The sequence below is a fragment of the Chrysochloris asiatica genome, unplaced genomic scaffold (genome assembly GCF_000296735.1).
Source record: "Chrysochloris asiatica unplaced genomic scaffold, ChrAsi1.0 scaffold00003, whole genome shotgun sequence".
NCBI lineage: Eukaryota > Metazoa > Chordata > Mammalia > Afrosoricida > Chrysochloridae > Chrysochloris > Chrysochloris asiatica.
The window spans coordinates 11,780,552-11,806,651 of NW_006408521.1; the positions used below are offsets into that span (position 1 = coordinate 11,780,552).

A 26,100-nucleotide genomic window follows, 5' to 3' on the forward strand; every position below is an offset into this window, starting at 1 on the left:
GCTGTTATTTTTGATTTTCTGCTAAACTGGAAGCAATATAGGAGAAATCAGTACTGTATAGGCAAGAGGTAAAGAAAACATTTACAACAAAAATGGTGTTACTTGTATTGAATATGTGACACCTTGAAAATGATTAGGAAATAATAGTTAAGTCTTGGTATGATGCTAATAGGATAAGCACTCGACCACAAGGGTGATTTGAACCACAAGCTTGGCGGTTAAAACTCATAAGCCACTTAACGAAAACCCCATCCAGGGTCTGACTCAAAGACATTTAACAACAACCGTCTTTGCAGCTTGCAGCATTGTTAATGGGATTAAGATAGAGGTGGTTTGTATATTTAAAGAGAAGAAGAAGAAGAAAGAAAAGACCCAGTTCTATATATGTAGTGGCAGGAGCAGCTATAGCTATAATAGGGTTCTGAGAGCATATATCGAATTAATTTGACCACAGCAGGGGAGATAAATCTGCTTAAGCAGTGAATTCGCTACAGAAAATTGTAGCTAACCAATAATTATTTTAGCTTTGTTCAGATCATGGTTTTTGATTTTCACCTATTTTGGGACTAGCTGGAACTGTCCAGTGTCCTTAGGCTGTTTTCTGAATGTTTTACTTGAAAGAGGATTAAACTTTTGTTTAATTTTGTAATTACCCAGGACCATTCTTATTTCACTTCTAATCAGCTATGCCTCTGGTAAGGTAGTGAGCTGGTCATATAAACAACTAATATTTAAATTTAATCTCTTTTACTGTTAGATTTTCCAGTTAATATATTGACATTATGATGATTTTATTTACAAATCAATTTGAACGTGTTTCTGAGAAATAGCACCACTCTGTATGCTAACAGAGTCAAGTCTGAGTTGGAAATGTAGAGGATCAAACTCTGAACCACCACATTATCTTCACTAAACTAATAACTAAATTTCTGAGGCCTTATGAGAGTCAATATAAAGTTTATCTGGCAACTAGTCTTATGCTCATGTATTACCTCATCACTCACCTGTTAGTTTGTTGTACTGTGGTGCCTTGTGAGTTGCTGTGATTCTGGAAGCTACACCATCAGTATTTTAAATACCAGGGTCACCCATGCATGGTAGACAGGTTTCCGCTGAGCTTCCAGACTAAGACAGACTAGAGAGACAAACTATTTAGGAAAATTTTGTCACTGAAAACCTTATGAATAGCAGTGGAACACTGTCAGCATCAGATTATTGAATATTGAAACAGATGAAGAACACCAGAATATTATCAGTTATAAGGCAGGAAGATGAGCCCCTGAGGATGTAAGGCACTCAAAATGCCTTCTCCAATTAGAGGTTACCATGATGAGGTGAATGGAATAAAGAAAGCCCTTGGGACCTTCATTTGCTGATGTTGTTGTTGTTGTTAGGTGCCATCGAGTCGGCACCGACTCATAGGGACCTTATACACAGCAGAACAAAACAATATCCGATCCTGGGCCAACCTCACTGTTGCCACACTTCAGTCCATCGATGCTGCCACCTGGCCAATCCATCTTGTTGGGGCTCTTCCTCTTTTTCTCCAACCCTTCATCTTACCAAGCATGATATCCTTCTCCAGCAACTGTTCCCTCCTGACAATATGTCCAAAGTATGAGAGACAAAGTTTGGCCATCCTGGCCTCTAAGGAGCACTCTGGCTGCACCTCTTCCAGAACAGATCTATTAGTTCTTTTGGCAGCCCGTGGCACTTTTAGTATTCTCCTCCAGCACCATAATTCAAAGGCATCAATTTTACTACGTTCTTCCTTATTCACTGTCCAGCTTTTGCATCCACATGAGGTTATTGAAAATACCATGGCTTGGGTCAAGCACACCTTAGTCCTCAAGCTGTTATCTTTGCTCTTGAACACTTTAAAAAGTTCCTGTGCAGCAGATTTGCCTAATGCAATACGTCATCTGATCTCTTGACTGCTGCTTCCGTGAGTGTTGATAGTTGATCCAAGAAGAATGAAGTCTTTGACAACTTCAATCTTTTCTCCATTGATAAGAATGTTGTCTATTAGTCCAATGGTGAGGATTTTTGTTTTCTTGACATTGAGATGTAATCCATACCCAAGGCTGTACTCTTTGATCTTTATCAGTAAATGTTTTAAGTCTTCTTTACTTTCAGAAAGCAAGGTTGTATCATCTGCATATCACAGGTTGTTAATGAGTCTTCTCCAATCCTGATGCCATGTTTTCCTTCATAGAACCCAGCTTCTCGTGTTATTTGCTCAGCATACAGGTTGAATAAGTATGGTGAAAGAATACAATCTTGTCACACACCTTTTTAAATTTTAAACCATTCACTGTTCCCATGCTCTGTTCGAACAACTGCTTCTTGGTCCAGGTACAGATTCCTCATGAGTACAATTAAGTGTCTGGAATACTCATACTTTGCAATGTTGTCCATAGCTTGTCATGATCCACACAATCGAAAGCCTTTGCATAGTCAATAAAGCACAGGTGAACATCTTTCTGATATTCTCTGCTTTCAGCCAAGATCCATAGGACATCAGCAATGATAGCTCTCGTTCCACAGCCTCTTCTGAATCTGGCTTGAACCTTTGGAAGTTCTCTGTCAATGTATCATTGTAGCCGTTTCTGTGTTACCTTTAGCAAAACTTTAATCACTTGAGATATTTAAGTGATTGTGAGATGATTTCCGCATTCCATTGGGTCACCTCTCTTTGGAATGGGCACAAATAGGGATCTCTTCCATTCAGTTCGCCAGATAGTTGTCTTCCAGATTTCTTGGCAGAGATGAGTGAGTGCCTCCTGTGCCACCTCACTCTCTTGAAAGATTTCAATTTTTATTCCATCAATTCCTGGTGCCTTGTTCTTTGCCAGTTCCTTCAATACACTTTGGACTTCCTCCCTGAGTGTCATTGGCTCTTGATCATACGGTACCTCTTGAAATGGTTGAACATTAGCCATTTCCTTTTGGTACAGTGATTCATGGTACATCATGCTGATGTCGCACTACTCAAAATGAAGAGAAGCAGCTGTAAATATCCATTAATAATTGGAACATGGAATTTATGAAGTATGAATCTAGGAAAATTAAAAATTGTCAAAAATGAAATGGAACGTGTGAACAGTGGTATCCTAGGCACTTGTGTGCTGAAATGGACTGGTATTGGCCATTTTGAATCTGATAGTCACATGGTTTACTATGCTGGGAATGACCAATTGAATGATGGCATTGTATTTATCATCATAAAGAACATATCAAGATATGCCTTGAAATATAATTGCTGTATATAGTAAGGTAATATCCATACACCTATAAGGAAGACCAGTTAATACCACTATAATTTATGTACCAACCACTAAAGCCAGTGATGACAAAATTGAATAATTCTGTCAACTTCTTCATTCTGAGATTGATCAAACATGCAGTCAAGATGCAGTGATAATTACTTGTGGTTGGAAACAAAGAGGAAGGATCAATAGTTAGAAAATATGGCCTTGGTGATAGAAAACAATGCTGGAGATCATATGATAGAATGTTGCAAGACCAATAAGTTATTCATAAATACCTTCCGAAAACAGCATAAAAGATGACTATACACATGGACGCCACCAGATGGAATACACAGAAATTAAATTAACTACATCTGTGAAGACAGTGGAAAAGGTCCATATCATCAGCCAAAACAAGGCCAGGGGTAGACAGTGGAACAGACCATCAGTTGCTCATATACAATTCAGGTTCAAGCTAAAGAAAATGAAAACAAGTTCACAAGAACCAAAATATGACCTTGAATATATCCCACCTGAAATTTGGAGATTATCTGCAGAGTGTATTTGATGCATTAGACATTAAAGTCCAAAGACCAGAAGAGTTTTTGGCTGACATCAAGGACATCATACAGGAAGATAGCAAAAGATCGTTGAGAGGACAAGAAAGAAGGAAAAGACCAAATTGAATATCAGAAGAGACTCTGAAACTTGCTCTCCAGTGTAGAGATGCTAAAGCAAATGGAAGAAGTGAGGAGTTACAAGAGCTGAACAAAAAGTTTCAATGGTCAGCTCGAGAAGACTAAGTCAGCTATTATAACAAAATGTGCAAAGACCTGGAGTTAGAAAATCAAAAGGGAAGAACACGCTCAGCATTTCTCAAGCTGAGGGAACTGAAGAAAAAATTCAAACCTCAACTTGCAGTATTGAAGGATTCTATGGGCAAAATACTGAATGATGTAGAAAGCATCAAAAGAAGATTGAAGGAATACACAGAGAGTCATTCTAACAAAAAAGAAATGGTCGAAGTTCAATGATTTCAAGAGGTAGCAAATGATTTAGAACCTATGATCCTGAAGGAAGATCCAAGGTGCAATGAAGTAATTGGCAAAGAACAAGGCACCAGGAATTGATGGACTAAAAATTGAAATCTTTCAAAAAAGTGGGGCGGCACTGGAGGCACTCCGTCATCTATGCCAAGAAATTTGGAAGACAACTACCTGGCCTGCTTTCTAGAAGAGATCTGTATTTGTGCCCATTCCAAAGAAATGGAATGGGAAATCATTGGACAATATCACTGATATCTCATGCAAGTGAAGTTTTACTTAAAGGTGATACAGGAACAGTTGCAACCACATGTTGACAGAGAACTTCAGAGGTTCATGCTGGTTTCAGAAGAGGACGTGGAACAAGAGATACCATTGCTGACATCAGATGGATCTTAGCTGAAAGCAGAGAATGCCAGGAATATGTTTTCCTGTGCTTTATTGAGTATGTAAAGGTTTTTGACTGTGTGGATTATGACAAGCTATGGACAACATTACGTAGTATGAATATTACGGAACACTTAATTGTGCTCATGAGGACCCTGTACGTAGACCAAGAGGCAGTTGTTTGAACAGAACAAAGGAACAATGAATGATTTAAAATTAAGAAAGGTGTGCAACAGGGGTGTATTCTTTCACCATATTTATTAAATCTGTATGCTGAACAAATAATCTGAGAAGTTGGATTATATGAATAAAAATGTGGCATCAGGATTCGAGGAAGACCCTAAAAATGGATTGCTTCAAAGTAAGCATACTTGTTCAGAGAGTGAGTTAAAATGAGTTCAGTAGCATATTTCTATGTATAAAGCAGTAAATTTTGCTGTTGACTTACATAATCCTGCAACTTCTGAGTTAAACATTGCATACATACTACGTTGATTTACTTGTAGAATGGTTCTAATTTATATGTCTTTATTCACCTAAGCTTATATAACACATAACACTTCTATTTTATCAAGAAATATTAGGAAGAAGGTCTATTTTGAATCTGCTTTATAGTCTAATTTCTTAATTAGAGTCTGAATTTCATTTATATTTAGTATAATTAGTTAGTTTTACTATCTTTCTGTTCGTGTTTAGTAATCTGATGATCATTTATTCTCATTCTTAATTCTAGCTATCTGTTTGCCTTTGTCTCCCACTCACATCTCTTCCTGCTCTGGGGTTAATTAAATATTTTTTAGTTATCTATTTTAATTCCTCTGTTGAGTTGTGTATTGAGCTATAAACCGCAAAGTCAGCAGTTCGAATCCATCAGCTCCTCTCTGGGTGGAAGATGAAGCTTTCTACTCCTGTAAAGATTGACAGCTTCAGAAATCTTACGTGGGGTCATGGTAAGTTAGAACTGACTTGACAGCATACAACAACAACGCTGACTTTTAGTTGTTCCTGTGGTATTTGAGTTCACTCATTGGCTCTCAGAAATGCATTCTTAGTTTATCACATTGTGAATATTGTGAGAGCTAAAAGGTAAGAACCTTGCAAAGTGTACTTTCCTTATTTCTTTTGTATAGTTTTTATTGTATTTTATATGTTGTTGTTAAGTGCTGTCGAATCAGTTTCAATTCATAGTGACCCTGGTTAGGATTTCCAAGGCTTTAAATCTTTGCAGGAGCAGAAAGCCTCATCTTTTATGTGTACATATATATAATCAACCCCAAAATACAATGTTTATTGTTTTTGCTTTAAGCACTTGTCTTTCAGGGAAGCAAAGGCAAGAAACAAAGATGTTCTTTTATATTTTACCTGTTTATTTGACATTTCTGATGATTTTAATTTCTGTAGACCCAAGTTTTCATCTTATATTTATTCCCTTTAGGATCAGTGCACCCCTGCTGGTGACAGATACTCTCAGCTTCTGTTTGTCCTTTTTTTTTTTTTTTAAATTAATCACGTTTTCATTGTTAGTTGAGTGAAAGTTTACAGGGCAGATAATCAGTTTTACATTCAACAAATCATACACTTTGTTTCATTACAGTGACTATAATCCCCTCCATGTACCATCAGTTTACAGTATTTCTGTCTGTATTCACTTTACACCACCAAAGGGTACATTCTGCAAGTCTGTCTCCTGGCTGCCAGCTCTCAGTTCCTCTCTTTGCTTGTGCTCTTTTCCCTTGATAGTCCTATGGTCCTCTGTTTCTGGACTATAAGATTAACTACTCCCCCATATTTGTTACAAAACTTATACCTTTAAAATTGTGACAGTCGCAATTAGTCATGATAATAATTACTCACAAGAATCTTAAGCCCATCTCTTTTTACCAGACCCATGTAGACAAGATGAAAACTGTTACGTGGGGACTGTATCTTCCCCCACACACTCTTAAACTAAACTCCCTCTTGAAACCTTGTAAGCCACTCACTTTGTGCCTTTATCGCCCCCTCACTTGAGGTAGCCACTGTCTAGGTTGCCCATCCCTATCTACCGTGTGTACATAGCGGATAGCATTGATACTTGATGTGAAGACTCCTTCCCTCTCTGATGGTATTTAGAGTTAATACCTCTATAAGTATAGACCAATTTTACCCTTGTTTCCTTTATCAATAATTGTTTTTTGTTTTGTTTTGTTTTAAATCTTCCTCTAGTCAACTTCTGATTATCAAGCCACCGAGGCTAGGTCAAATGGGTACTATATGCAAGTTTGGGTGGTCTTATGCATCTCCCCTCACTTTGTATCAGTTGGCTGCTTCACTCTCAGCTATAGCCCTCTGTTGTTGGTCATTTTTGAAGAGTCTTTTTGTTGGATATAGAGTGTATGCTGACTTTCCCTCCCAATACTTTAAAGTGTTATTACATTGGATATGATGAGAGGTCAGCCATGACTGATTTTGCTGTATAGTATGTATAATTTATCTGTTTTTCTATGTTTTTCCCTTCTTTATCATTTTTTTTCAGTGGTTTGATACAATATGTATAATATTGTTCTTTTAAAAAAATTATTTTGCTTGGCGTTCCCTTAGCATCTTTGAACTAAATTGATGTTTTTAGTCTGTAAAATTTTGGCTATGATTTCTTTAAATGGTAAGCTGATTAGTACTGTTCCACAAGTCACTGAAGAGTTCTTTATTTTTTCCTTCTCTATTCTTCAGATTAAGTAATTTCTACTTATCCGTTATCAGGTCCATAGCCTTTTTGTTCCAATCTCAGTATCTGCATAACAGACTACCCTGAAATATAGCATATAACAATTATTTTTGTGTTCAGAGATTTGGAACCCTGGTGTGGTACTGTAAGATAAGCACTAGACTGCTAACCGTAAAGTTGGCAGTTTAAATCCACCAACTGTTCCTCAGAAACTCTGTAAAGTGTTACTGTGCATTGGAATCAACTCATTGGCATTTAACACACCTCACACACACACAAAAAAAACACAACAGAAATTTAATGAGTCATGAATTCAGACAGTATATAATGGGGATGACTTGTCTCTGCTTCATGAACTTGGGCCTCATTTTGGGAAGACTCAGTAGCTGTGATGAGTTGATAATTGGGGCTGAGTCATCTGAAGGTGTTCTCACTCATGTGTTTGTTGTTATTAAGTGTTGTTATATTGGGTCCAAACCATGGCCACTGGGTATAGGGTTTCTGAGGAGCTTTCTGGAGATTTGGAATCACCAAATGCTGACTAATGTCTAGAACCAAGAGATACTGAGTAGAGCTGTTGCCTGGAATCCTTAAAAAAAAAAAAAAAAAAAATGTCTTTCCAACTTGGTTCCAAAAGTCAGCATTCCAAGAGTCCCAAGGTGAAAATGCATGACATTTTTATGTTGTTATTTTGGAAATCACTTAATAACACTTCTGCTATACTCTATTTTATATATCATTAATATCTCATACAAGTAAAATTTTGCTAATGATAATCTGAAAAGAGCTACAAATGTACATTGACAGAGAACTGCCAGAGGTTCGAGCTAGGTTCAGACGAGGATGTGGAACAAGGAATTTCATTACTGATATTAAATATATCCTGGCTGAAAGCAGACAGTACCAGAAAAATGTTTGCCTGTGCTTAATTTACTACTCAAAGGCTTTCGATTGTGTGGATCATGACAAGCTCCGGACAAAATTGCTGAGAATGAATATTCCGGAACACTTAAATTGTGCTCATGAGAAACCTGTACATAGGCCAAGAGGCAGTTGTTCGAATAGAACAAGGGAACACTGAATGTTTTAAAATTAGAAAAGGTGTGTGCCAGGGTTTTATTGTTTCACCATACTTATTCAGTCTGTATGCTAAGCAAATAATTGGAGAAGCTGTATTATATGAAGAAAAATGTGGCCTCAGAATTGGAGGAAGACTTATCACAACCTGTGATCATGCAGATGATATTGCTTTGCTTTCTGAAATTGAAGAGGACTTAAAATACTACTGATGAAAATCATAAACCACACCTCAATGTATAAAATACAAAAGTCCTCACCACTGGACCAATAAGTAACATCCATATCAATGGAGAAAAGATTGAATTTGTCAAAGACTTCATTTTGCTCAGATCAACCATCAACATTCATGGAAGGAGCAGTCAAGAAATTAAGCGATGTATTGCATTAGGCAAATCTGCTGCCCAAAACGTCTTTAAAGTGTTGAAGAGCAAAGATGTCAGCTTGAGGACTAAGGTGTGCCTGACCCAAGCCATGGTATTTTCAATAACCTACTATGCATGTCAAAGCTGGACAGTGAATAAGGAAGACCGTAGAAGAATTGATTCATTTGAGTTATGGTGTTCAAGGAGAATATTGAAAGTACCATGAACTAGCAAAAGAACAGATAGATCTGTGTTGGACGAAGTACAGTCAGAGTGCTCCTTGGAAGCCAAGAGCACTAATACGTCACTAATACGTCACTAATACGTCAGACGTACTGTGACAGGGACCAGTTCCTGGAGAAAAATAGTATGTTTGATCAAGTGGAAGGTTAGAGAAAAAGAGGAATACCTCCCCAACGAGATGGGTTGACAGAGTGGCAGCAACAGTGAATCCAAAGGTAGCAGTTGATTGTGAAGTACAGGACTGGGCAGTGTTTCGTTTTGGTGTGCATAGGGTCGCTAAGGGTCGGTACCGATTCAGTGGCCCGTAAAACAACAACATGCTCAATTGGTTGAGGCAATCACACAGAAAAAAAATGCCCAAAGTAAGGGGATGTGCCGTAAGCTCCATTTGTGTCAAGGTCTTATTGGAAGAAGAGTTTATAGGACAGAAGATGCAGCCATATTTGAAATTATAATCTGCCATACTTTTCTTCTATAATCTCCAATATGCTGTTAAAATTTATCTAGTAGATTGTCCCCTGTGTGTGTGCAATCCCTCATGCCTTCTCCCCCAGCTACTACCTCTCAGTTTTATACTTTCTGGGTCTGGAATTTTCATTTTTGATCGTTTTTATATTTTTTTTGCTGAGATTCTCAATTGTAATCCTTTTCCTTGACATCCCTGTACATATTTATAATTGCTGTTTAAAAGTCTTTGCCTGGTAAATCAATATTTGGATTATTTTGTAATTTGTTTCTCTTGTCTTTTTTTTTTTTTCCTTCTTCTTTCCTTTGTTGTTGTTCTAAGTGTCATCAAGTTGGTTCCAACTCAAAGGCACTTAGCACCAACAACATAATGGTCAAAAGTAAACAAATGCTAAGTCTCAGAAAATAAATGTTAAAGATATTGTCTATTATAATGAACAGTTTTAGAATAATGTTATTTAAGGTCTGCCAGAAGTTGGACTTTGATCTGATTCCAGCATTGCTATTTTAATAATCTACATTGTTCAACCGTTTACTCTGTACTGAATTTTTAAAAATTGCATATGTTTTTTCTAATATGATAGTTATATATTGTTCCTCCTCTATTAGCAATGACAGATTACTAATCAATTAAGAGAATCTTACCATGGCTCCACTCTAGATGTCAGTTAGATGACCTTAGTATAGTACTCCACAATAGGTCACTATAACCATTTGACACCTATTTGCCATCTCTAATTGTCTGCATTAGTAGTTTATTCAATATTATTTTATAGGACCTTTAATTATATTAAAGGTTACCCCAAGGTGTAACTTTCTTTCCTTAAAACTGAAATGACTCCCCCCCACACACAAATAAAATATTTGTCCTCATTTAAAAGTATGAATTTTAAACAGATTCTTGATTTAATGGCTCATAGCTGTCGTCTCATTCATCGTTAGCACTTGTCTTTCATTTTCATTAGCTTTCCTAGAATCTCAAGTCAGTTTTCTTAATTCAAACTTGGACTTCTTCAGCATTTTTACTTATCTCACAAACATGTCATGATGTTGTTGTTATGTGCTGACAAGTCTGTTTGGACTCAAAGTGATGCTGTGCACAATAGTACAAAGCACTATCCAGTCTTCTGCCATTCTCACAATCGTTGTTATGCTTGAGCTCATTGTTCCTTCATTGAACTAATCCATGTCATCATATTTCCAGCATTTTATTCTGGATTTAATGGATCTGTTGGTGCTGGGCATAAGATGTCTTTTTATTAAGTTTAGTAAAACTAACACCGAACAGATGAAACAAATGAATAATCAATAGTCTTGACATCAGCATGAGCGTCAATCATGGTCTGCCATTTTTTCAGCCTTGAAGCACTTTTGTCATGGGTAAGATCCATGCCATGCACGTTGTTCAGGCAGTTTTTGCCATGAACATCCTCAGTAGTTAGCTTGAATTTTCTACATGTAACATTATCATTCTGTAGATCAGCAAGGCTCACTTCAAAAACATCATACTTGATTCCATCACATGCCTAGTGTTTTCCCAGTATTTCTTATTGAAATACCTGGTGTCTTCATATCATACCAGTCTTTCTTAGAAAATAGATCAAATACTTTTCTTCTTGGTTCCTTTGTTGCTGCCTTTTATAGGGGGCTCGTTTTTGCTTACCACTGTGTTGCTGTCAAAATAGCTAAAAGGGTGAAATGATTTTTTTAAAATGCATTTTGTTGTTGTTGGTGTTGAGTGCCGTCAAGTCAGTTCTAACTCACAGTGACCCTGTGTAAGGTTTCCAGTGAGTGACTGGTGAATTTGAACCACTGACCTTGCAGCATTTGTGCCCATAATGAACAATACTAGGAATTTAAAAGAAACTAAAAAGCTGAGACCTTGAATGTACATTTTAGAGATATCTAGTCAATTGAAAGTTCAGGTTCACTGAGAGGTGCATCAGAAGATAGGCTTGAAAAGTCATCCACTGAAACCTTATGGGGCCCAGTTGTACGCTGACACACATAGAGTCACCATGAGTTGGTGTCAACTCGATGGCAACTGGCTGAACGAAGGTTTAGCTTGCGTTACTTGAGCATAAGAAGTGTTTTGATTAAATTAAAAATGAAGTCTCTAGGAGGGATTTAAGATAGTCATAAGAAGTGTTTTGATTAAATTAAAAATGAAGTCTCTAGGAAGGATTTAAGATAGTATTACCAGCATTCCGCTGTCACTCTCATTGAAATTAGGTTTGTGAGTTTGTGGTATTGTTAGTTGATTTTGAATTAGTGGGTCAAAAAACAAATCTTATATTTAAAAGTAAAAAGTTGTACACCTAGATAGATATTAGAGTTAAATAGTTCCACAGAGTTTTATTAGCAACAGCAAAGTAGTTAACTTCCTTCTGTTTTCCCCTGTCCCTTGGCAAAGTACCTTTTTGGCAGTCTGGCGAAGCTTATGGACACCTCCGTAGAGTGTTTTTATATGTATATACTAAAACTCAAGATTATTAAATATATGACTGTTAATTAGAAGAGTTATAAAAATGCTAAAACCAGAAATTTCTAATATGTTATTAATATATTAAATAGCAAAATCTAGTAACAGAGGGTCTATTGAGTATAAACAGTATTTTGATAATCTGCAGCAACTATTTTCTTGTTTGCTGCCATTGAATCAAATCCCCCCCCCCCAACTCATGGCTACCCTGTGTATAATAGGATTAGATTTTTATGATCCATAGGGTTTTGACTGACATTTGGAGGTGGCTCACTAGGCCTTTTTTCCCAAGGTCATCCTAATGTGGAAGCTTCGTTAAACCTGTTCCGCATGATGACAGTATGGAAGCCTTCACTCATGAGATAGGTGGTGACTTTGCTTACATTGGCCTGAAGTGAATCCTGGTGTCCCACATGGGTGGTGGTATTCTGCTGAGCCGACACTACTCCACGCAGAACTGTAACATGACCAAAAAATGTATTTCTATTAGTGACAAAATTCATAGGCACTGCTTATATTACTGTGTAACACGATATTTCACATTCAAGTTCATGGACACTCACTCTTATCCTTCACCTGTCTCACCACATACATAATTGCAGGCTTCCATCTATCTTTCCTTTTTCTGGAGTGTTTATATAATTATGACTAGATAAATGTCATTCACAGTTACGTGATATAGTATATTATCGTTATTTGTTACATGGAGTTAGAAATTGCCATATATATATATACATATATATATATATAAACTTTTTTTTTTTCTGTGTTCTTAACTCTTATTCATCCTTAAAAGTTTCCTCAGTTATATAAATCTCTTCTCAATGTATTTGTTGTTTGTTAAGTGCTGTTGTGTTGGTTCTGACTCACAGTGACCCTGTGTAGGGTTGCCTATGAATGGCTGATGGATTTGAACCACCAACTTTGTGGTTAGCAGTACAGTGCCAAATCAGAACTCCTCTAACATTTGTATGAGGTATTAATTCAATTTTATCATCTTCTGAGTTAGTTGTTCTCCAAGAGCATCAGTAAAAAAGGGGAAGACCCTGAATGAGATGGCTTGACACAGTGGCAGCCACAGTGAGCACAAACATAACAACAATTCTGAGGATGGCTTAGGACTGGGCAGTGTTTTGTTCTGTGGTGGATAGGATTGCTACAAGTTTGGAATTTAGCAACTTATTTAGTCTTGATAATATGTATAAAGCTGCTAACCTCAAGGTCAGCAGTTCAAAACTACCATGTGTTCTGTGGGAGAAAGATGAGGCTTTCTGCTCCTGGTATGATTTACATAACCTTGGAAACCCTGTACATGGAACCGACTCTATGACACATAACCAACCAGCCTTAAAGCCTTGATATAGAGCTGTCTGAGATCTCCTTTCCACTACCATTCTGGAAATTCCTTTTCCTCTCTTTTTGTGTTGGATTTTTCAGGAATCTGTTTTTTTCTTTCAAGATCTCTTATTATTTTAGTGGTGGACCACATCTTCCACTAATTTTGTTAAGAGAGTGTATGTGAAGTGTATACGTATGTAAAACTTTGCATATTTGAAAATGCCTTTATTATAGACTGATAATTTATAGTGTGTTGATACAGAATTCTAAGCCGGAAGTAAAAATCAGAATGTTTTATGTATTATTTTCTAGTGCTAGTGTTGCCAGTTGGTGAGCACAGTGCCTCTGTATGATAAGCAATGAGCTGTGAGCAACAAGGTCAGCTGCTCTTCATGAGATGAGACTTTCTGCACCTTCAAAGATTTACAGCCTCACAAACCCTGTATAAGGTTACTATGAGTTGGAACCTACTTGACATCACGTAACAACAGTGTTGCCAGTTAGAAGTGGTGATGTCAGATTTTAAAAAAAAATTTGATAAACATATATGTCGTTGATAGGTTCCATTGAGTCGATTTCAACTCATAGATAACCTACGTAAAACAAAACGAAACATTGCCGAATCCTGCGCCATTCTCACAATTGTTACACATGAGCCCACAGCTGCTGCTACTATGCCAATCCATTGTGTTGGGACTCTTCCTCTTTTTAGCTGACCCTCCACTTTACCAAGCATGATGTTCTTTTCCAGGGACTGGTCCCTCCTGATAACATAAACATGAGGAACAAAACATGAGGAACCTAAAACATGAGGAACAAGTCTGGCTATCCTGGCTTCTAAGGAGCTCCCTTGCGTACTTATTGTTCTTGTTGTTTTAAGTACCGTTGAATCAGTTCTGACCCATAGCAACCCTGTATAGGGTTTCCGATGAGCAGCTGGTGAGCTTGAACCGCCAACGTTACAGTTCAAATGACTTTGGCAGTCTGGCGCATTACCACAGCTCTACACCAGGACTCCAGCGGTATTTATTGTTTCCAGCACTATTTCTGATAATGTTCTACTGCTATTATTCATAAGGTTTTCAGTGGGTAAACATTCAGAAGTAGTGCATCTTTTCTTTATGTCTTAGTCTGGAAGCTTCACTGAAACCTGTCCATCATGGGTGACCATCTTGGTATTTAAAGTACCCGTGGCATAGCTTCCAGCTTCCATAGCCCTGACAGTACGATAAACTGACAGATGACTGGTGGAAGTATCTATATTTGTGTGTGTGTATACGAGGGGTGTCAAATGATTGGGAAAATTCTATTTTAATAACACACATTTTGAAGCCCCCTGTTTAATAAGACATTTGTCTTTACAACCTGTTTTGCAAGTAAAATTGATCATGTTGTGCAGTACCCATTATCACTATCCACTTCCAGGTTTTTACCTAACTTAATGTAAGCTCAGCACCCCCTAAGCAAAGACTCTTCCTCTCCCCTCTTTTCCTCTCCTCACAATTACCACTTATAAATTTGTTCTTCATATTTCCCTATTCTAGGTAGTTCGTACAAGTAGGATTATGCAATTAGTTGTCTTTTTGTGATTGACACTGACTTTATTCAGCAGGTATTCAAGGTTCATTTATGTATAGCATGTATCAGGTGTTCATTTGTCTTATGGCTGAATATTATTCCATTGTGTTTATATAACACGTTTTGTGTTCATTCATGTGTTGATGGACATTTAGGTTTTTCTTACCTTTAGTTAGGTGAGTAGTGCTGTAATGATCATTGTAGTGTCTGTCTGTGTTCCTGCTTTCATTTCCTTTGGAATTCCTGGATCATAGTGTGATTTTATGTATAACTTTTTGAGGAACCACCAAACTTTTTTCCATAGCGGCTGTACACTAAATTATTTTTATGAAGTTTATTTTCTCTCAAGCAACTTTTAATATCTTCTGTTTATCTCTTCACTATTCAGAAATTCTACAGAGATACATGCTGAATTTTGCTGGCTAGTCACTATGCTTTTCAGTTTGGAAATTTGTATCTTTTTGTGTGTGTGTGTGTGTGTGTGTGTGTGTGAGTAATAGATTTAATTTTTTTGCCCCTTCTTAATTTTCACTATCCTTTTTCTGGAACTCCTCTTTATGTTCGAACATCCTAGACTCTTAATTTGTTGTAAATCTTCCATTTCCTTTTGTCCTTTTAGTCTTGTTATTCTAGTATCTCCCCAGCATTTATACTCTTCTAAACTTTTTATTATTTACCTCATAGGGTGTGGAGGGTTAAATAGATACACACACAGACACACACAAGGTTAAGTCAAAAAGTATTGCGCCTAGTATTCCAGTTCATATGTGTATGGGTTTATGCCAGTTTAAATTCTCATCAGAGATGTCAGCTCAAAACATTATGGTGACTCGTTTATTTAATTCCAAAGAGAGTTATGTGATAGATTTTCTTGGAATACACAGTTTGATCATGAGTGTTTATTAGGAAAAGTGTTAAGAAAATTAAAAATTGCATTGATGAAGAAAAGGCCAGGAAGTTTCTTCAAAGGAATTTTTTCCCTATCTTGACAGTGTATCTGCTCATTATTCAAGGGTAGCAAGGGCTGAACTATGACAATTTCTTTGGAGAACCTTACCCTTCTATCTCTGATATTGACCTTGTAGACTCTGTTCTCAAAATATAAGAGAACATTGAAAGGAACACAGTTTGAGTCCCTCAGTGTTGCAAAAGTTGCCATTTTGAGTTGATGTAAATGGAGGAGCATCGAATTCTTCAGGGAAAGGTTAAAGAGATACAAACTCTGCCTTCAGAAGTATACTCATACAGATCTCGATGAGGAAGGGTATGTCAAGAAGCAACAGAGTGACATTTTGTTACTTTCGTTTAATAAAAATGTTTCGGATTTTTGCAGCAGTACTTTTTTGAATTACTTTTATATGAAGAAGAATTATATATCAAAACCCTTTGACTTATTACATATATATTGTTACTGTTAAGTATTATTGATGATGTTCCAACTCATAGTGACCCTATGTACAATAGAACAAAACACTGCTCGGTCTTTTGCCATCTTCACAATCGTTGAAAAGCTTGAGCTCATTGCTGCTGCCACTGTGCCAATCCAACTCATTGAGGGTCTCCCCCATTTTCTCTGACCCTCTATCAAACATGATGTCCTTTTTCGGGGACTGGCCCCTAATTATAATATATCTGAAGTATGGGTGATGAAGTCTTGCCATCATGGCTTCTAAGGAGCATTCTGGCTGTACTTCTTCCAACACAGAATTGTGCATTCTTCTGCCAGTCCATGGTAATTTCAATATTCTTCTCCCACACCCTAGCTTGATTGCATCAATTCTTCTGTGGCCTCCCCTATTTATTGTCTAACTTTCACATGCATTTGAAGTTATTGCAAAATGAATTATTTGAGGACTTTAATCTTTCCTCCATTTATCATGACATCCTTTATTGATACATTGGTGAAGATTTTTGTTTTCTTTATATTGAGGTGCAACCCATACTCAAGGCTGTGGTCTTTGATCTTCATCAGTAAGTTTTTAAAGTCCTCTTCACTTTCAGCAAGTAAGGTTGTATTATCTGCATATCATAGGTTATTAGTGAGTCTTACTGCAAACCAATATTTCTTCATATAATCCTGTTTTCTTGATTATGTTCTCAGCATACAGAGTGAGTAGTATGGTGAAAAAATACAACCATGGTGAACACCTTTCCTATTTTTAAACCATTCAGTAGTCCCTTATTCTGTTTGAACAAGGTGTATGTACAGGTTCCTCATGTGCACAATTAAGTATTTTGGAATACTCATTCTCTGCGCTTTTGTCCATAGCTTGTCATGATCCATACCATTGAAACCTTTGTATAGTCAATATAGAACAGGAAAGTATCTTTTTGATATTCTTTGCTTTCAGACAACATCTATCTGATGTCAACAATGATATCCCTCTTTCCATATCTTCTGAATCCATCTTGAACCTCTTGAAGATCTCTGTCAATGTATGGTTGCAGCCCTTTTTGTATTATCTTTAGCAAAATTTTACTTGCACAAGATATTAATTCTGCATTCCATTGGGTCACCTCCCTTTGGAATGGTCACAAATAGGGATCTCTTCCAGTCAGTTAGCCAGGTAACAGTCTTTAAAATTTCTTGGCATAGATTAAGTGAGTTTCTCCAGTGTTGCATCAGTTTGTTGAATTATTTCATTTTTTATTCTATCAATTCCCTTGATATTTGCATATGCCTTCAGTGTACCTTGGATTTCTTCCTTCATTATCATTGGCTCTTGATCATATGCTAAAACTCTTGAAATAGTTCTTCAGTATGAGAAATGTGGAGCATGTACTTCTCTTTTGATTTTCTAATTCCATATCTTTGTGCATTTCATTATGCTACTTTGTCTTCTCAAGCTGCCCTTGACTTTGTCCTTTCCAGTTTCATTTGAAATGTTCTGTTCAGCTCTTTTACTTATTTCCCATTTGTTGTGCCTTCTCTATGTTGGAAAGCAAGTTTCAAGGCCTCTTCTGACATCTCATTTTGATCTTTTCCTTCTTTCTTGTTTTTATAGCCTTTTGCTTTCTTCCTGTATGATGTTCGTTCTTGATGGCATCCCACAAACAGCTCTTCTGGTTTTCAGCCTTTATTATTTAATATATCAAGTTTTTTCTTGAGGTGATCTCTAAATTTAGGTGGGATATGTTCAAGGTAAAAATTTTGGCTATATGTATTTACGTTAATTTGTTAATTTTCATCAGTGTCAGCTTGAGTTTGCATATGAGCAACTGAAGGTCTGTTCCAGTCTGCCCCTGGATTTGTTTTGGCTGATAATAATTCAGCTTTTCCACTGTCTCTTTCCACAGATGTAGTCAATTTGATTTCTGTGTGTTCTGTCTGGTGAGGTGCATCTTTTATGTTGTTTGAATGAAGAAGTCATAGGTCTTGCCAAATTCTATTGTGCCATGTCCAGTATCATTTCTGTCACTCAGGCCTTACCTTCCAACTACTGATCATTCTTTGTTTACAACCATGGCATTCCAATCACCAATAATTATCAGTACATCTTGATTTCATATTTCATCAATTTCAGACTGAAGAAGTTGTTACAGTTCTTCAATTTCATCATCACTGATTTTAGTGGTTGGTGAGTAAATTTAAATAATCATGGTATTAACTGGTTTTCTTTATAAGCATATGGGTATTAGCCTATCACAGACAGCATTATACTTCAAGATAGATCTTGAATTTTTTTTTTTGATAGAGAATGCAGTGCCATTCCTCTTTATTTTTTTTCCCATTCCCAGTATATAGTAAATCATATGAGTGTCAGTTTCAAAATGGCTAATACCAGTCCATTGCATTTCAGTAGTGTCTAAGATATTAATATTTTTGCATTCCATTTCATTTTTGACAACTTCCAATTTTCCTCAATTCATATTTTCACATTCCATGTTTCGATTATTGAAGGAGGGTTCCTGCTGCTTCTCCTCATTTTGAGTTGTACCCTATTAGCAATGAAGTTCCTGATAACTTTACTTAAGTCATCACGGTCAGCTCTCTACTTTGAGGAGGCAGCTCTTGCCCTGTCATATTTTGAGGGCCTTCCAACCTTAGGGGTGTATCTTCCAAGCACTATGTTTGACAGTATTTTGGTGCTATTCATCATGTTTCAATATTCAATATTCTTGTGGTATCTGATAGTGTTCTCATACTAGTCATGATGTTTTCGGTGGTTAAACATTCAGAAGTAATCTGTCTCTCCATCTTCCTAGTCTGTCTTAGTCTGGAAGCTCAACTGAAACTTGTCCACCTTGGGGTGTACCCTGTTGGTATTTAATATACCAGTGGTATGGCTTACAGCATAATAGCAGCTCGCAAGCTACCACAGTATAACAAACTGACAGATGACTGGTGGGTGTCTGACAGGTAGTTAAGTAGTAAATGGATGTTGTTTAGTTCCTTAATTAACTGTTTTGAGGGAGAGGCTTTTGATTCTGATTTTTTGACTTATTAATTAGTTCTGTCACCTTAGGAAAATCAATCTCTTGGTAACCTATTTCTCCCATCTGTAAAATGTAAATAAGCTGTACCTCTCAGATGTTTGTGTGTCAAAAGAGAATGTGTATGTGAAATGTTTGTGAACTTTGTGCAGAGTTAATAGTAATTACTTGCACCTTTCAAATATCAAAGTTTTTAGTCTGAATGAAACTGAAGGAGGATGTCATTTTAGGGTTAATTTAAGCATACTTGATCACAGGAGACTATTCTAAATCTGTATGAGCTAGGTGAACTTGACTAAATTCTAATGCTGCCTTTTAAAGATTTTTTTTTCCTAAATACTAAATCTCATCATGTTAGGATGAAGACAGAAGATTATGAAAATATTTGTTCTGTGAAAAGCTCTTCCTTTACTTCAGATTGTATAAATCTGTGTGTAATGTATTATTATTTAAGAATAATATTATTACTTTAAACCCATGAAGAGAATATTTATTGGGGTATATTTAAATGATATCTGAGATTAGGAAAAAATGGAATCAATCTTTTTATTTTTTCTCCCAATAATATTAATGTAAATTTTAAATGTTAACTTATTTTTGTTAATGGTGGCTTTTTGTTTGTTTTGTTTAAAGGTTTTTGGATTCAAAGCATAAAAACCATTACAAGATATACAATCTGTAAGTATATTTTTTATTTGTATGCTTGTAAATATCTTCAAAATAACTATTAAGTGAAATTTACTTCTTTTTAAAAGTAGGTAAAGCTAAAGAAAGATGTCTTTTAACAGAATAAATATTAGTTCAGGAAGTCTGATTGAGTGTATTATTAGATTATTTGGAAAGTATAATGATGCTATAAATTCATATTGGTGCAGATTCATGTTACTTGATCTGCTTTAAATGACTTGGCATCTAGCCCATCTTTGAACCTATAGCCATGTGGTAATTGGAAGTGTAGTTCACAGCAGGATTTCTTGCTAGAGCATTAATTAATAGTGTCTTCCACAGAGATAGACTGCAGAATACATACAACTTTTCTGTACTGTGCCTATGTCGACTGATTCAACTGTTAGGATATTCTCTAAATGTGTATAACAAACAAGTTACCTAAAATTGTTGAATTGGGTAGTTTCGTTTATCTGTGGCAAGATTGTAAGGATTACTGACTTAATACAGCTAATTGACCATATCTTCAACTTTTTCTTGTGACTTTGAGAATAGAAGTGTGAAAAGGACTTAGAAAGTAATAAAAAGACTTTTTTTGTCCTTGAAGACTGTTTTTACTGTCAAATACTGACCATTTTCTAACCGTTTATTAAAGAATGACACATATTATCTTTCTCCCTGGTCTCTCCCCCACACCCACCCCCATATGATATCTATAAATTAAGCAGTAAGAAAAATTTTTAAATGTAATTATATATACTGATTCACTGCTTTAATTTCTGTAGAGTTTTTTTTTTAATGTAAGAACAAGATTCTTTTCTGCCTTCAGTGGATTTTTAAATCTTTAACAAAAAAACAGTATGTAAGATTTAGTTTTTAATCTTGACTTTAATGACTTTTCTGTTGTAAGATTTCAGAAATTATTGAGAGTAGAATGTATACAAACATTGTTTACTCCTAGTTTTCAGGAGCCCTGGTGGCGCAGTGGTTAGATGCGTGGTTGCTAACTGAAATGTCTGTGGTTTGAACTCACCAGTTGTTCTGCAGAAGAAAAGACCTGGCAAACTGCTCCCACTAATATTTCAGTCTAAGGGAATCCTATAGGGCAGGTCTATACAGTAGTAGTTTCTTGCTTCCAGTTCTTAGGGCCACTGTGAATCAGAACTGACTCCATTGCACATAACAGCTGCAGTGAGTTTTCAGGAGTCTCTTGAGTGGCAATGCATTTTGGTATTTTCATATATATATATATATATATATATATATTTTTTTTAATTCATATGGGAGCAAACATTTGTTGAATGCATACCTCATGCTAGACATTATAAAGCATGTTGTGTACAGAGGTGACTGAAGATGTAGTTTATGTCCTCAAGTAGCTTGTAGTCTAATGAAAGGTAGACAAAGTATTATGAAGAGGTATAACTCTTGTAGAGAAGATAACAGTGGAAATACAATTGTACCCAAGTGCATAGGCAAGGAAGGCTTCATAAAGGAAAGAGATAATTGCCTGAATCTAAAAGGGTTAAAGACCTAGGATGAGGGAAATGCATTTCATGCAGAGGGAATGGCTTGCAAGAAGCTTGTCAGTAAAATAGTGTTGTAGCTAATGCAGATACAGTCTATTATAGTCAGATTGAGGGGTATGTGTATATATGGGGAGTGGTAATAGGAAACAAGATGAAAGAAAGTTAAATGTGGTATTATAAAAACTTAAGTTTACGTGGACCCCAGGTAGAAATGATCTGAATATTTCTTGATAAACCTCTCCTACAGTGAGCCTTGCTGCAGTTGTTTTTGTGTAGAAAAGTATAAACCACAAAACTTAGTACTTTTTGAACAAGTAAAATTTTGTGAAAAACAGAAAAGACAAGAGCTGTTAAAAGCTTGAGTCCATTAAAAAAAGTCACTTCAGGCTTGGCATCTTAGAACTGGCATTTTAGAGTGTCTCAGAAGGGAAAACACCAAGATGCTAAACATGAATTCTTTTTGAAAGTTTGCTTCAAGTTTAAATTATATACAAATAAAGGGTAGAAAATTAATTTCATTCTCGTATACAGTAGTAGTTTCTTGCTTCCAGTTCTTAGGACTTAGGATCTGACAGTCAGTATTGTAGATGTCTTAACAGTAACATGTTGGCTTTAAGTGAGTTGTGTAAAGTCACACAGGTTCGTGTGTTAGCAGACCATCTACTGTTTATTCCCTTCTGTTACTTGTTTTTGTTTTAAATCTTCCAGATGTACTCACCCCAGGAGTTTCTAGAACTACCAGATTGTAGCATGTTATGATTTCTGATAGCATTTTCAATTTTTTTTTCAACTTCTTTCTGTTTGTGTTTTTGACTCTAAGTAAATGAGTCTGCAGGCAGCAGATATTTCTGTTTTATTTCCTTTATTTTTAAGAGACTAATTCCATGTGATAAGTATTTTCAAACATAAATAAATTGAAAGATCTTCTAAAACATTTCATTATATTGTTGTTAAGGTGTCATTGAATCTGTTCCAACTCATAGTGACACTGTATAGGGTTTCTGAGGAGCATTTGGTGAATTTGAACAACCACCACGTGGTTCATACTGACCTTGCAGTCCAGTGCTTATCGTACAGTGCCACACCAGGACTCTGCCATACCTGTACTAAATAGTATATTATAATTTTTATGGCAGTTATGATAAACATGGATAAAGAATTCTTAATGTGGAACTTCTAATAATTAGCAGTATCTTTTAATATCTCTAGTCATATTTTCTTCAGGCATTCAAGAGTTTATTTTAATAAAAGGGCAATATTAGCCTCTTACAGTGCCTTATACAAGGCTAATACGCCCTTTTATTAAAATAATTGCCCTTTTATTAAAATGCCACCACCATATGGCACTGTAGGGTAGGATGAGGGAAATGCATTTCATGGTTGCTTTGATCCAAAGTGGTGGTTCAGAGACCCACCAGCCGCTCCTCGGAAACCCTATACAGGTCACTATAAGTCAGAGCCTACTTGATGGCACTTGGCAGTAACAACATCATTAACCAAAATCAAGTATACTGAAACTCAGGTAATCAGTTTGTTTTTTTGGGTGTGTATTTCATTTGTATATTCGTCTGTATAATTTACACTCTGGTGAGGGTAGGAGAAATAAGGAAAGAAGAATAGGGAATAAAGGCATACATATAATTTTTGTCTTTGAGAAACATATATTGTTTTCTGAGTACTAACTTTCAAACTTTTAATTATATTTTATCATATATTTGATTTGACATCCAACTCTCCCATCATTCTACAGTAAACCTTTTTGTTGTTAATTTTATTCATAAAGTTTTTTTTCTTCCCCCTTCTTTTAAATAAAGACAGGAATTGCTTCATGAAAAGCCTTCTTCATAAAGAAGCCTACCTGCCTAGCTGAGTCTATGGCAAGTCTCCCTTCTCTGGACACTTTTTTCTCGTTAATGTTACCCTGTCTTCACTTTCTGTCTACAGCTTCAAAAAATCTGTTTTTCATTGTCTCGTCAGTTTCTTTGTCTCATAAGGTATGAGAGGTAATGATAAAAAGAAAAGGTATCTTTTAAGTTGATTTTAAGTTATAAGGAAATGGTTCAGTTTACCTTGAACACTTGTACTTGTCTCAGTCAAATCCCATTTACTGTTGTATATCTTTAATTTTGGCTTATTAAAAGTCTTGTCTTATCATTAGAATAGCACAAAGCATTTAAGGAAGCATTTTGTGTGTGAGTGAGGTTTTAAGTAAGAAAAAAGTGTTTATCCTTTCTCTATCAACCCCCTTCCCAGGGAACTTTAATCACTACCAGCCCCGGTATATATGCTCACTTACTATCTATCTATACCTGCCTGTAGATTTAAAAAATTGATTTTTGTTATCATTGCTTGTTGGTTCTTCTGTGCCAAATATTGTTCTTGTAAGAATGCTGGCTTTGGCTAAAATGTTTATTGCATTTGTTTTTAAAACTATTACCTAAAAATTATGAGTGAAAGTTTAGAGCAGTAATGGAAGAAATTAACTTTGTAGTTTTAAGTTTTCATTATGAATTAAGTGACAGTTTAGGTGGGAGAACCAGAGGTACTATTCTTGACTCCTGTCACTGCCACTTAAAAATTATAACTTGGGGCAAGTTATCCAATGCTTTCTAAAGCTTAGCTTTCTCAGCTATAAAATGAAGATGATAATGAACTATTATCATGTGCTTATAAAGATGAAACAAAACACATAGGGACACTTTAGTAAGGTGCGTACTTATCCAGTAGATATTTAGTAAGTCATTATTTTCCATTTCCTTTCATATTCTTTCTCTTAACAGTAATATTTGAGAATCAATTCATGAAGGAGCTCTTAAGGAGTACTTACCAGTCTATAAACATTTGACTTCCAGAGACAGCTTGGGAGCTATAGAGAATTGAAACTGCATGAAACCCAAAACATTTATTTTCTGTTGTGCTAGTCCTGTGCCTTCCTTATTCCTTGTGTCCTATCTTTACTTGATTCTTAATAAAATACCTCATTATTAATTCCTTGCTGTTGACCACATCTCCTCTCTGGTCAATACCCATGAAAGTGTACAGTGTGACTATTTTCTTGATCAGTTATTTTCCTCCTACCTATCATGTTTTTTTAATCAATGAATATGAAATGTTTAGTAAGGATATATAAATATGCATGTCATTACTAAGTAAATTTTCTTTTTACCAAAACTCAGTAAACTAAAAAGCAAAAGGTTTGTGTTGTTTTAAGTTTATTTCAGGTCTGACTAGTTAGAGACCAGTGTATTATTGCAACTTGTTTGTAATCAGTTTGGTTTTCATGTGAATTTGGTTTTGGTTTGAAACGCTTTGAAGTAGAGGAATTACATGTATTTTTCAGAATTTGTACATTATAATACAGGTCCATAAACTCTTATTTGAGACCACACATACACACAAATAAGATCTTTTATTTGTCATCATTAAAAGTCAGAATTTTAACCAGATTCTTGAACTGGTGCCTCATCGCCAGTTCAAAGTTCCAGTAGCTTTTCTAGAACTACTACCTTCACCATGAAGCTCCCTGAGTTTTTCCAACTCAAACATGGCCTTCTTCAGCATTTTTACTTTCCTAACAGAGAGCTCTGGTAGCGTAGTGGTTACAAATCGGGCTGTGAACCGTAAGGTCAGCGGTTCGAAACTACCAGCTGCTCCGCGGGAGAAAGATGAGGCTTTCTACTCCCGTAAAGATTTACACCCTCGGAAACCCTGTACAGGGTCGCTATGAGTCAGAACCGACTCAGCGGCACTTAACAACAACAACAACAGACATGTCATGGAGAGGGTAACTGGTAAGCTTTTTCTCTGTCCTTCCCAATGCTAGCCGGAATCAGTTTACAAACCTCTTCTTTCAAGTCATTTGTCTGCACCTCTCAGGTCATGATTTCCATCACTTTCTTTTGAATTTGTTGACTCTCTTGGTGCTGAGCATAAGATGTTTTCTGAGTCTGGTTGTTGTGATTTTTTGTAAAACCAGCACATAACAGACGAAGCAAATAACTACTGATCATCTTGACATCAACATGAGTTTCAGTCATGGTCTGCTAGTTTTTGGCCATGGAGCACATTTTGCCATGGAAGGTTGGTCGGGCAGTTTTTGCCCTGAACATCCATTAGCTTGAATATTCTAAATGCAACTTCATCGTTCTGTGGATCACCAAAGCTCATTTCAAAAACATGACGCTTGAGGCCATCATATGCAATTTTGGTTCGTTGAGCCTTGAGACTAGTGTTTTCCCAATATTTCTTATATTGAGCATAGCTAGTACCTTCACATCATACCAATCTTTCTTAGTAAATGGATCAACCACTTTCTTTTAGGCTCCTTTTTTGCCACCTTTTGTAAGACACTTGTTCTTGCTGACCACAATGGTGTTGCTCAGAGATCCCAAAAGCTCAGTTGCATCTTAACATTTAGTGTTTTAGTTTTTAGAAGTTAATATGGAAGCATATACTATGTATAGTGGAGCACGTTAGTGGGGTTTGCGAGAGTACCTAGAACAGAGTGTAATTTTTCATTCTAGAATGCAGGGTAAGGA

General features: G+C 36.2%; 1 protein-coding gene across 1 annotated transcript in view; it reads left to right on the forward strand.

The window, feature by feature from the left end:
* Positions 1-26,100, forward strand: part of PTEN (phosphatase and tensin homolog) — a 126,390-nt gene that overhangs the window by 50,969 nt on the left and 49,321 nt on the right. Inside the window, exon 3 of the mRNA XM_006831118.1 lies at positions 20,001-20,045. Within this exon, the coding sequence (XP_006831181.1) occupies positions 20,001-20,045 (45 nt within the window). The remainder of the gene's footprint in view (positions 1-20,000; positions 20,046-26,100) is intronic.